This window comes from Salvia splendens, chromosome 1 (assembly GCF_004379255.2).
Source record: "Salvia splendens isolate huo1 chromosome 1, SspV2, whole genome shotgun sequence".
In the NCBI taxonomy this organism is placed as follows: Eukaryota; Viridiplantae; Streptophyta; class Magnoliopsida; order Lamiales; family Lamiaceae; genus Salvia; species Salvia splendens.
The window spans coordinates 41,289,901-41,301,908 of NC_056032.1; the positions used below are offsets into that span (position 1 = coordinate 41,289,901).

General features: G+C 38.9%; 2 protein-coding genes across 4 annotated transcripts; one reads left to right on the forward strand and one right to left on the reverse strand.

Moving 5' to 3' along the window:
• Positions 1 to 12: 12 nt before the first annotated feature.
• LOC121752136 (acyl carrier protein 1, mitochondrial-like) lies at positions 13 to 2,151 on the reverse strand. Its single transcript, XM_042147049.1, has 2 exons — positions 1,681 to 2,151; positions 13 to 501 (listed from the first exon to the last, which is right to left on the reverse strand). Exons 1-2 carry the CDS (start codon positions 1,864 to 1,866, stop codon positions 325 to 327), a joined length of 363 nt encoding a protein of 120 aa, XP_042002983.1. The 5' UTR covers positions 1,867 to 2,151; the 3' UTR covers positions 13 to 324.
• A 1,276-nt stretch (positions 2,152 to 3,427) lies between these two features.
• On the forward strand, positions 3,428 to 6,185 carry LOC121752148 (ras-related protein RABH1b-like). 3 transcript variants are annotated; one of them, XM_042147067.1, is made up of 6 exons: positions 3,428 to 3,629; positions 3,808 to 3,878; positions 4,482 to 4,570; positions 4,693 to 4,804; positions 5,473 to 5,563; positions 5,808 to 6,185. In XM_042147067.1, the coding sequence occupies exons 2-6, from the start codon at positions 3,841 to 3,843 to the stop codon at positions 5,952 to 5,954; spliced, it is 477 nt and encodes a 158-aa protein (XP_042003001.1). In that variant the 5' UTR covers positions 3,428 to 3,629; positions 3,808 to 3,840; the 3' UTR covers positions 5,955 to 6,185. The 3 variants fall into 3 exon arrangements, with proteins under 3 accessions (XP_042003001.1, XP_042003009.1, XP_042002993.1); XM_042147075.1 differs by having other exon boundaries at positions 3,428 to 3,626; XM_042147059.1 differs by having other exon boundaries at positions 3,428 to 3,596.
• The last annotated feature ends 5,823 nt before the right edge of the window (positions 6,186 to 12,008 follow it).

Consider the following 12,008-nt stretch of genomic DNA (forward strand, 5'->3'; position numbering starts at 1 on the left):
ATGCACGCAAAATGAGGCAACAATCGACAATATTTCAAGATCCGTTAATTCCCACGTTGAGGCAGCATCACTTCAAGTGTGTGGACCTTAAAAAAATTGTTGACAATGTTTCCTTGGTTATTTACAAGATTTAGTACATTGGAAAACAGAGGAACGTGAGCTTAATAAAAACAACACAAGAACAGACTAGGCGCCAACATTCATGATTCAACCCCAGCTCAGGGATATCTTATCTCAAGCACGACTAAATTATTTCCCGCCCAGAGACGGAAGGATACATGCTTTTAGTTAACAAAACACCAAACCATGGAAATCTCGCATATCTTAGTTAGCTATAGGATGGTTGTGAATATATTCGATTGCTAGATGGCATGAGTCGATTTTATCAGCTTCCTTGTCTGGAATTTCCAACTTAAACTCTTCCTCGAGAGCCATTACAATCTCCACAGTGTCTAAGCTATCCAGTCCCAAATCCTTTTGAAAATGAACATCAGGAGTGACCTGAAGTTAATAGAAAAAGAAACTACTCAGATTTCAGCTATTAATTTCCAGCATGGTATCTCAGGTCAAGACCAATGACTTTGAAAAGCAAAATGCTATTACTTGACAGAGAATGTGAAGGTGCAGTCTGGACACAAATAGGAACGAGAAGCTCCAAAGAAACCTAACTTTATGATCAAAGATTATTCAACTAAGAGTTTAGAGCTGTAAATTACCAAGGTTTTTACTAATGTTGCTACTTTATAGAAATGACCTTGATGTGGTATGACATAAATTATAGTAGTAAGGTCAATTCATTGTGTTTGAACTTTGAACCAATGTGTAAAAACTTATAGCTATATTCAGATCCCAGAGTAAAACAGTACACTTTGTCACTCCGACAGTACAACATAGTGTAACCAGATATCAAAATCTGATGTTCAATTCAAAGACACTCAAACAGTGTATATGTGTTTGAACAATTTTACCCTATCATACTTCAAGTGAACTCTAGGATTAAGGATGAAAGCATCTTTATATGCCTATAGGGTGTTACATCATTTCAGCAACCTAATAATATGTGAAACGACATTTAGGATTAATAAGCATTATTCAAATGGCAAAACTACATTTGCTCATTTCTTCCTCCTGGCATGCTAATCAAATATCATGATTGGTGATGCCTGAACAATCAATTTAGTCACTTTCAAAGAGATTGTACTAAAAGCTACAGTTTTAGTCACCAACATTCCCATCCGTCAATTAGAGTCCACAAATGCAGCTAACTAATCGCATTACCATCAAAAGAACCAAAGGATTTATGCACATTGAACTCAATGTGAGCGAACTACAACCCAAAGAGTCGAAATACTATTTTCACATTCCCTTTCTAGTTTTAACATCACTGCTCCAAGATAAACAGGATTCACTATTGCAGCCAATACCTAAAAGATCTATGGACTAAAAAATAAAGTGAAAATGATATCACACATTGCACTTCTTCAGCTACTTCAAAATAAGTCGGTCAATCTGCAATTACGATTCCTCCATTTAACAATAAATCAAGAGAAACGAAGGTGCATAACCCCAACCTTGTCAAACAAATCATACAGAAAGATATTCCCTATCCAAACTTCCGCTCATACAAATCGAGAAACAGAAAATTAATAAAAAAAATAATTGAAGAAAATGAGTTGAGACCTTGGATGGATCGACTTTGGGGAAGCTCTTGACGACGTGAATAACTCGGTCGATAACTGCCTGCTTGTCGAGGTGATCATCGCCGTGAGACGACATTGATCGGACGGCCGATCCGCTCAGGGATAAGGAATTGGTTACGGGAACTCGAATGTGACGGAGAATGGCGGATCTCAACGCCGACGCCATTTTATCTTACGAATTTCTAGTGATTACACTTGCTAGAGCAGTATGGAGTTTGTAAGGGGATTTGGGAGAAGAGAGTTGGATTTGGGAGCTACTGAATTAGATTGCTTGATTTGAATCCCCTGAGGTGAATTGGATGCGGAAAGCGTGTGATTTTGTGGTGTGATGGAAGATGGAAGAGGAAACCATGTTTAAAACTTAATACACTAATATTCCCCAAATTTGGTTAGTGTGCCTCGGTTAAGACATGTTGTTCATATCTTCATTTGCGACATGTGATTCTTCGATTGATTGAGACAAATTTTCTCAGTCTTCATATTCAACAGCCATAACTAGGTTCTACCGTTAAAGTTTAGTTCTACCTTCTAAATGCTACTTTTTTTTTCACACACACAACAGAGTTCGAGATACATTGGCAAGTGAACCAGCCTCTTCCAGCCCCTCGTGGTCACGTCCGAACTAGCCCACCCCAGCCCCTCGTGGTCACATCCGAACTAGCCTCCTCTTGGCTCATAAGTTGACTACCCTCAGGCCTCAACCCCTCGTGGTCACGTCCGAACTAGCCTCCTCTTGGCTCGTAAGTTGACTACCCTCAGGCGGGTCCCGAGCATGTAAGTTGACTACCCTCAGACAGGTCCAGGTCTGCACGCTTGCAAAGTCCCAAGGCAACAAGCCTTGAGCCCACAGGGAAATTAATCACAGGTTGAGCCAACCAGGATTCTAAATGCTACTTTCCTCACATTCTAGCTTTTATCTTGTCACACTTGACTATTAGAGGCCATATTTTCATTAAGCTCGATTATAGTCTCGTTTCCTTTATTTAAAAGGGATCATCCAGTTGCAATATCTAACGGACTTTTTTATTTTACAATTACAATCATGACATACAAAACATCCAACTACAATGACACATCTTATAATTTTAATTTATAACAGTTACACATGTTTCATACTATAAATTAGCAACACATAATAAGCCAGTTAATCATGCTACAACAACAAAGACGCTAATTAAATCACAACAAAGAAGCTAACACGAATTAAACAATACGCAAAGAAAAGATCTAACAAGGACAAACAAATGCATATTTGATTACATCTCATAAGAAATTTAAAGTTGCATTGCATAGATACATTCGTATAAATATTATACCTAAATACTTATTACGTTTTTCACAGTAGTACTACATAATTTTAGCACTGTTTACGAAATACTACAGATATTTTTTGCAATATATAATTATCACCACACCTTACAAATATCAGTATAAAAATTCGGATGTTATGTGTGTTGCGTAGGTGGTCACATTAATTAGCAATGAATTAAAAATCACATCGTTTCAAATAAACTTGATTGGATAAAAAGGATAAAACTCAACCTAAACATATGCTTTAGGCATATGGAGTATTTACATAAAATAGTACTCTTTTTAGAGCTGGAAATACTTTAATTATAAATGATTATGAAATATTGCCCTTTTACCTAGAAATAATTTTAATGCGTACTCTATTTAAAATAATATTTGTATATTAATGATTTACTTAAAAAAATTGAATGCGCACTCATAATCACCATTTACTTGACTCGGATGAACAAACCCAATTAGTTATCCAACACCTGCAAGTTAACAAGTTTCTCCTCATCGATCCCTCCGGTTAAATCTTCGTCAATTTTCCGGCGAGATCTCAACCATCCGTCGGAAAAATAGTCGAAGATCCGATCCGAGGCAAAGGTGTTATAGCTGTGGCGGATCTGATCCGGAGTAGTATAACACTTGATTTTTCGTTTTTTACTTAGTTGTAGTTATTGTTTATCATTGATTCGTCCAATTTCTTGCTACTTTTAATAGTAAAATGTTGAAGATGGTTATTAGTTCCACGTAACTGATGATTACGAATTACTGCAAAACTCACTCCACATTTTCTGCAAAATTTTATTTCTAGGCTACTATTGGAATTGATTTCCTTTCCAAGACTATGTATCTTGAAGATCGGACTGTACGATTGCAGTTATGGTAAGATGTGTTTCTTAACAAATTATTCTCTACGAACTTTAGTTTTTACTATATTGCACTGAATACAAGTTATTTACCAGTTTAGACCCATAGCACGTAGTAATTGCAACTTATTTCAAACAATGATTTTATAGTAGTAGTAGTATTTTCTTGGATCTGATTGTTTTGTCTATTGTTTTTCATGTACGGGAATAGAGTGCTGACCATGGATCCATGATTGCTATTTACTGCAAACAATGCTTTATCATATTGTTTGAGTCCGATTGTTTGTTATCTCTATTTATTTTCTAAGATGGGACTTGTGAGTGCTGACTACTGATAGAACAGGTTTTGTATGTTTTTCAAACTTCAAGGTGTTTAATTTTCATGTTTGGTTCATTCACTTCCAAGTTTCTTTTCAACTACTAGTAAGTCTGTCTTCTGGTCCCATGACATTACTAAAAGCATGAAATTGCTCCTTCACATTATTGCTAGCCTTGCATTTATTTCCTTGTTCAGTGTTGTTATTTTAGGTTGATTGCCATACATCGCTGAATTTTGCTCTAGTACAACTTTGTTGTTTTATTTTCTGAATTAATAATCTATATTTTCTAACATTTTCAGGGATACTGCAGGGCAAGAGAGATTTAGGAGTCTCATCCCAAGCTATATAAGAGACTCATCTGTTGCTGTCATAGTTTATGATGTTGCAAGTATGAATTTTACCATCTTAACAAATGCTTTTCCATGTTTTTTTAGTAGTGGCAGATCCTTTCACTTGACTTGAATAATATAGCTTGATGTTTGGGTATTGATAATAACTACTGACTGCTAGGCAGACAGTCCTTTCTGAATACAGCAAAATGGATTGATGAGGTTCGAACTGAGAGAGGAAGCGATGTTATTATTGTGCTAGTTGGGAACAAAACTGATCTGGTGGAGAAGAGGTGACTTACTTTTTCACTTTCTTATGCTTCAGAATTTTTATTCCTCCTGAATAAACGACTGGAAATTGATGTGTGATCTAACTCAATATCATACCTATGCTATTATTATTTTCATCATGGTTAGTTACAATTCAAACTTTCTGTTGTATAGTGGAGGAGGCAAAAAAATGAGAGGACCATAGTGAAGTAGTACACTTTATTAATCAAAATGTTGTGGAAAATGTTTCTTCACTTATAGACATGTAGCCTTTTTAAGTGCTAAACTTTAATGTCGTATCAGAAGGATGGTATAACTAGAGGGAATAAGTGAATCTTTTTTCTATACTATGTTTCTATCATCCCAACAATGTCATTGTGCAAATGATTTTCCTCTGGAGAAGTGTAAATTTGATCACTAGATGACGCTGCCCTACATGAATATAGTGTAAATAGTTATTATTGCAGTGATGAGAAATTTTAGTGAATATACCAAATATCCTATTGATGCATGAATATTTAAGCTGATTATCCATGTAACATGTTTATACCGAGCTTCGAGTATATCATATATACTTGGCTTATCCTTTTTGCAACATGAGTCAGTGGCTTTACTGCTGTAATAATTTTGAGATAAGCAAATTAATTTTGAGCCACTGGGCTTTTACTTAGGAGTTCATGTTTTTGTCCAGGCAAGTTTCGATAGAAGAAGCTGAGTCCAAATCTCGCGACCTTAATGTGATGTTTATTGAAACTAGTGCTAAGGCTGGCTTCAATATTAAGGTAACAAATATCGACAAAGTTCAGTGTATTCAATTTTTAGAATCTTCCTTGGCCCAACAATTGATGGGTCATTTGGATGGAAGAATCTAGTCTTTATATTGTTACCTTGCATTTTTCGGTCTCTTCATGTCATTATTTATTTTTAAATGCCTAACCAATCCACCAGATAAATATACCATCAATTTAATTAAATATGTGAAGAGTCAACAGTCTTGATACACACCTGTTGCTGGTGCATTTTCAGCCATTATTCAGGAAGATTGCTGCAGCCTTGCCTGGTATGGAAACTCTATCATCAGCTAAACAAGAGGATATGGTTGATGTGAACCTCAGGTCTGGCAACAATAATGGATCTCAATCACAAGAGCAATCAGGAGGGTGTGCTTGCTGATAACCGAACCTTCCTAATTTCATGGAAACATATTTTGATTGTAAAGTTGTTGGTTGGCTTTGATAGTATTGAATTTTGGTCGTGATATATAGTGAGAATTCTCTCAGTCGTCCCTCCTGTTAATTGTTGCATCTATTCTCTGTATCCTATTTTCTTCATGTTATCAACAGCATGGTCTTAACAGTGGTTACATTCACTAAAACTCAGGAAAAAAGGTGTTGTTTTTAATAAGTACAGTAGTATGTGTTTCTTTATATGCTTTTGGAAGTGAGTAAAGAAGTAACTTCTGCTTCAGAGGTGATACTTTGCTCCAAACAACTCTGTTTATCCGTGGATGGTATTGAGACTTTGAGAGTTCCTCATTAAATGGAACGACAATTCTGTTTTTTTTTTGTAAGAGTGTCCACAATAGGGAGCTCGCGGCGGCCGCTGCGTCCTCGGTGGTGGCACGGCTCCCTACTGCTGCGGAAATTGGCGGGCGCGGCGCAGGGGGGTGGACGGCCATGAGCCGTAGGAGCGGCGAGGCAGCGGCGGTGGGACCAGCGCCCTATTGCACGGCACCGGAAACGTTTTTTTTTAATTTTCGGTTTTTTCCTATAAATACACCCATTCCTCTCATTAATTTCACACCATTTCAATCTTCACTCTTTTAAATTTTTCTCTATTTCACTTTCAAAAAATGGATAATGACTATTATCAACAATTGATCGATGAGGCGTTTAATGCGGTGGTTGAAGAGGTGTAGCAGGAAGCTGAGGAGGAAGTGGAGCGGGAGGCGGCGGCGGTTCCTCGTCTGATCCATCATCGGCGAACAATCCGACGTGACCATGTCAGGGCTAACCAACGGCTGATGGATGGCTACTTTGGCGATAACCCCCGTTATCCGCCAGAGATTTTCCGTCGGCGTTTCAGAATGTCGCAACGGCTCTCATCCATGTAGCGACGTCATTGGCGGAGCGGTACAGGTGCTTCACCCTCCGCCGTGATGCCAGCGGCCGGATCGGACTGTCGACTTTTCAACAGTGCACCTCTGCAATTAGGCAGCTTGCCTATGCCGGACCCGCTGACATGTTCGATGAATACCTACAGATGGGTGAGACAACTAGCCTAGAGGTGCTGAGGCAGTTTTGTAAGGGCATCCAGAACATCTTCGGGCTATAGTATCTACGAAAGCCAACCGCCGAGGACTGCCAGATACTGCTAGATATGCACGGGATGATGCACGGTTTTCCAGGGATGATGGGCAGTATCGATTCCATGCACTGGGAGTGGAGGAACTGTCCGGCGGCTTGGAAAGGGCAGCTCACGACTTGATTCAAAAGCAAACACCCCTCGATGATCCTGGAAGTTGTTGCTGACTAACGGTTGCAGATCTGGCATGCGAATTTCGGTGTCACAGGGTCGAACAACGACATCAACGTTCTGCAATCGTCGCATCTCTTCAATGACGAGTGCCGGGGTGAGGGTCCGGAGGTCAGATTCGTGGCCAACGGCACGCTGTACAACAAGGCATACTATTCGGCAGATGAGATATACCCTCGTTGGCCAATATTTGTCAAGACAATCCGGCATCCGGTTGGTCCGAAGAAATCCTATTTCACGCGACGTCAAGAGGGTGCTAGGAAGGATGTTGAGCGAGCTTTTAGTGCGCTCCAAGCGCGATGGGCCATTATACGGTGCCCGCCACGAGCTGGCACAAAAATGATGTCGCCGATATCATGTGTGCATGTATCATATTGCATAACATGATAATAGATAATGAAGGATTTGCTGCAGAGCGCTGGGCATCGGACGATGGTGCTAGTTCAAGTAATGTTGTTGCCACCGCGCCCCTGCAGATGGGTCTACCACGTACTAATGAATACTTGATCCACGGTTCACTGATATGCGCAGGGAAACTACACATACCCAACTCCAGGCCGATTTGCTTGAAGAGATCTGGGCACATAAGGGAGCGGGCACATCGTGATATGCGAGGCGGTGTTGTTTGTGTGATGTCAATAATTTTCGTTGTATAATTTTCCCCTTTTTATAATACAACGAAGATTTGGTTTTAAATTTATTTTAATTAAATTATGTGTTTTTTTTCTAATTATTATCGTCCGATAATTTTTATTCTAATTGAATAAAAATATACCAACAATTGATAAAATAATATGATTTGTGGGTGTGTCCACTATGGACTGGACAAGTTTTTGTAGCCATGAAAGAGTTTTTGTGGCTGTGCCTTGGATGCTTCTTTATTATCGTGGACACTCTAAGGTGCCACTAGGGCATCAATACCAGTGTGCTCAGGATTTGTCCATAATTCACATTCGCATGCGCAACGCCTAAGCATGGCGCTGCAGCTGCCTTCACCATGCGCGCTTTCTGCTTCATTTATGCCAAAGCACACAGTGTGCCACATGGCTTTTTTTACTTATAAAATCATTTATTTATATAAATTTATTAATTTTTTAAAATTATGTATTTTTAAATTAATTATGTATTTTTAATCATATTTTTTCATTTATATTATGTACTAATTTTCATTGTTTTCATTTATGTATTTTTAATAGTTTTTAAATTTAAATTATTTTTTTTAGTTATGACACTTTTTAGTCATTTAATGAAATTATTTATTTTTACTTTTAATATATTATTTAATAATAAATGTGAATGGTGTTTAAGGGCTTCAATGAAGATAAGTGCTTTTGGAGTGTACATTGATGTAGAATAAGTAGATAAGTACTCGGGCAACTAAGTGCTTAAGATTTGAATAGTTTTCCGAGCATTGAAATACATAATTAGTTCTTAAAACTTACGGCGTATAATGAAAATTTTGGGATGAATTGAAATTTTGGGAGTTGGAGAATAAATTATTCTAATCATTCATAGTAAATGAAAATAGTGTAGATATTTAGAACGGGGATTACAACAAATGTGAAATGGAGTATTACATATATAGAGAAAAGAGGAGATTTTTTTGTGAGTAAAACTATAACAAATTATATTATAAAGGATGAAAAATTGTAAATTTTGGTGTATATTTAAATATAGTAATATATTAATAATATATTGATTTTATCTTAATAGTCTATAAATGATTTATGAACCAATGAGACACCATCTCATTCGACAATAAATATGGGAGAGAGCATCCATGATCTATTCCCTCTGGAATAATATTTTTTCTTTTTTGTAATTATGAATAAGGCATCTTATTCCTTGGGAATAATATACTCCTATTTTTGTAAAATTAGTATGAATTAGGCGTAGAGAGACCTGATCATAAATAGATAGTCTTACAATTATCTGAAATTTAAATATTCTGAATCAAGGGGAAAAGACTAAACCAGTGTCCAGTGTTGTGTTTTCAAAGGAAAAGACTAGACAAAACACAAAATTTGTCGGATTTGATGACTAATAACAGTCTAAGTTGGGCATTGATTATCTACCAATCTGTTTCTGAAATTTTATTTTGGACTTGGACGATGATCAGATAATTTGTAACTAAATCTTTTTGCTACTGTTGATAAAAAAAACAATTAGAATACCCCAAAATGTTGCTAACCCTATTTGGACTTGTGAGCAAAAGTATAAAGCCATGTAACTATCAATCATTTTACATACAGTATAAAGCCATGCGATGGGTGATACAGAACATATCATAAATGATTATGATTTTGTAAGAAATGGTAATTTGTTTATTGACATATATGTATAGATACACTTAATTTGGAAAAATATCATTGAAACTTAAGAAAGACAGAAGAATATGAGCACCCTTTTTGAAACATAGCAAATGGAGGTTTCTATTAAGTGGTCTCTCTCTTGTACAAGCACAATATCTTCTCAATTTGGTTATATGCGTTTGCTTCCATTTGATTATTTTGATTCAATTTCTTTAGACTTCAAACTGAAACTATAATTAATTATGTTTTCCATATCCTTTCTTTTTCTTGAATATTGGTGAGGGACATGAAACACTCATAACAGTTCTTTTAAGTATGTGCATTAAGCGCATTTACAACCTGATTACTGTCTCATCTCATCACTTACACTATTCATAGGTTTTGCAGTATAAACCTCGTAACATCGTAGTATGATGGAGTACGTACTAAACAAGCCCATCAGCCTAAAGCCCAAGAAAGAGTATCAGTTCGGCATGACTAAAGAGTTCAGTTCGGCACAACCAAAGAGTTCGGCCCCAGCCTACAGCTCGGTAAAAGCCAACCAATCAAACTCTGCTCTCAGGTCGGCATCAAGCTCTACTCTCAGATCGGCAAAAGCTGCTCGGCAATAATTCAGCAGTTCGGTCTCAGTATTCGACCGAACTAGGAGATAGTGGACTCATGCAGGATTTCCACCTCCACTACACCCACGATCTATTTAGTGGTGTCAAGCAGTCATTAACTCATGCAGGATAGTGGACCCATGCAAGATCGCCACGATCTCCACGACATCCACTACCTAGTAAATGGTGCTGCATGCCACGATCTTGGTTCAAGGTATAAATAGAACCTAAGATCAGATAGATAAAAAAAGTTCTGTTAAGCTCTCTAGAGATAAAAGATCAAATAGCAAGTCTGTATTGTAAGCTGTAGAAAACAGATCAAGCAATACAACTCTGCCCTCTTTTCTTCCCGTGGACGTAGATTTACCTCAGTAAATCGAACCACGTAAATTCATTGTGTCGTGATCTGCATTTTCCTGCATTCATCACCATCAAAAATTCGCCGAATCATCACTGGCGCCGTCTGTGGGAAACGAAGAACCAAATTTGTGATAAAGCGAATTTTTGACCCTTTTTCCACCCCAAAAAAAAAAATGCATACCAGATCACATAACACCCATAATACCGTTCGTGATAACCGTGAGGAAGCTAGTCCAGCTCGCAGGTCTGAAAAACGGCCTCGGGAGACATCTACCTCCGGTTCTCACGAAGAAGGAACAAGCCACTCCAGGAGAGATCGCACCGAGTCTTCCCAGCAGCCCGATTTAAATGAAGCTGTCAAGCTGTTCTTGGCTGAGAAGCAGGATGAGTTCTTAACCTTCCTGCAGAAGAGCCAACAGCCGGAGAAGACAACGGCGGATTCTCCCTCCTCATCCAGACATGAAAGTCACTACCGCAGTAGTGACGTGTCTTCCAGGAGAAAGAATCCTCAACCCCGACATGTTCCTGTTCCTCCTCGGTACCGGAACCACAGGAGAACTCCATCTCCTCCGTACCGAAGAAATATCGGGTTCGCCATGTACGGAGCATTAAAGACTCCGTTCTCGGACGATATCACCCGAACTCCTTTGCCGCGGAACTACCGGACACCGTCAATGACTTATGACGGGCTAGTGGATCCTCATGACTTCTTGGGACGCTATCAGTATAACATGGCGAACCAGGGTCTCAATGAGGTCCATATGTGCAAGCTGTTCCCCGAGCTGCTTATCGGGAACGCGAGAAGGTGGTTCGACAGCCTTCCTCAAGGCAGCATTAGATCCTACCGAGATCTAATGGATGCTTTCCACAGGAGGTTCTTTCAGAAAGCGGAAGCCCGGATCACTTCGGCTCAGCTGTTTTCTATACGTCAAGGTCGCGACGAAAAGATCAGCGACTTCATGACGAGATTCCACAAGGAATGCCTACAAGTAGATGATCTCAACGATCTACTTGTCATTTCGGCATTCCAAAATGGAATCCTGCCCGGAGCTCTCTACAGAAAGCTCGTGGAGTGCGGTCCGCAAACAGCTCAAGAAATGTGGGACATTGCGGACCAGTTTTCCCGTGCGGATGAGGCAGACCGTCGAAAACGGTCTTTAGACAGCTCATCCCGAGAAGAGAAAAAGAAGCCCGATCAAAGCGGCCAGGTGCTTCCTCGCCGAACTCCTTTTGAAAGAATTCAAAGGGCACCGGTACAAGGCAGATTGGGGCCACGTCTCAATCCTGAAAAGCCGCCCGCTCAGTTCGAACCATTAAACAAGTCAAGAGCGGAAATTTTCGAACTACATTCCGATATGTTCGAAAAACCAAAGCGGATGACGAAATCAGCCGCGCGGCGACCTCAGGATCAATATTGC

Excerpts from the sequence above, each read along its gene's own strand:
- LOC121752136 (XM_042147049.1), bottom strand. The coding sequence starts at position 1,866 with ATGGCGTCGGCGTTGAGATCCGCCATTCTCCGTCACATTCGAGTTCCC. Across the intron at positions 502-1,680 it reads CCAAAGTCGATCCATCCAAG|GTCACTCCTGATGTTCATTT; the intron begins GTCTCAACTCAT and ends TATTAACTTCAG.
- LOC121752148 (XM_042147067.1), top strand. The coding sequence starts at position 3,841 with ATGTATCTTGAAGATCGGACTGTACGATTGCAGTTATG. Across the intron at positions 3,879-4,481 it reads ACTGTACGATTGCAGTTATG|GGATACTGCAGGGCAAGAGA; the intron begins GTAAGATGTGTT and ends TAACATTTTCAG. Across the intron at positions 4,805-5,472 it reads ACTGATCTGGTGGAGAAGAG|GCAAGTTTCGATAGAAGAAG; the intron begins GTGACTTACTTT and ends GTTTTTGTCCAG.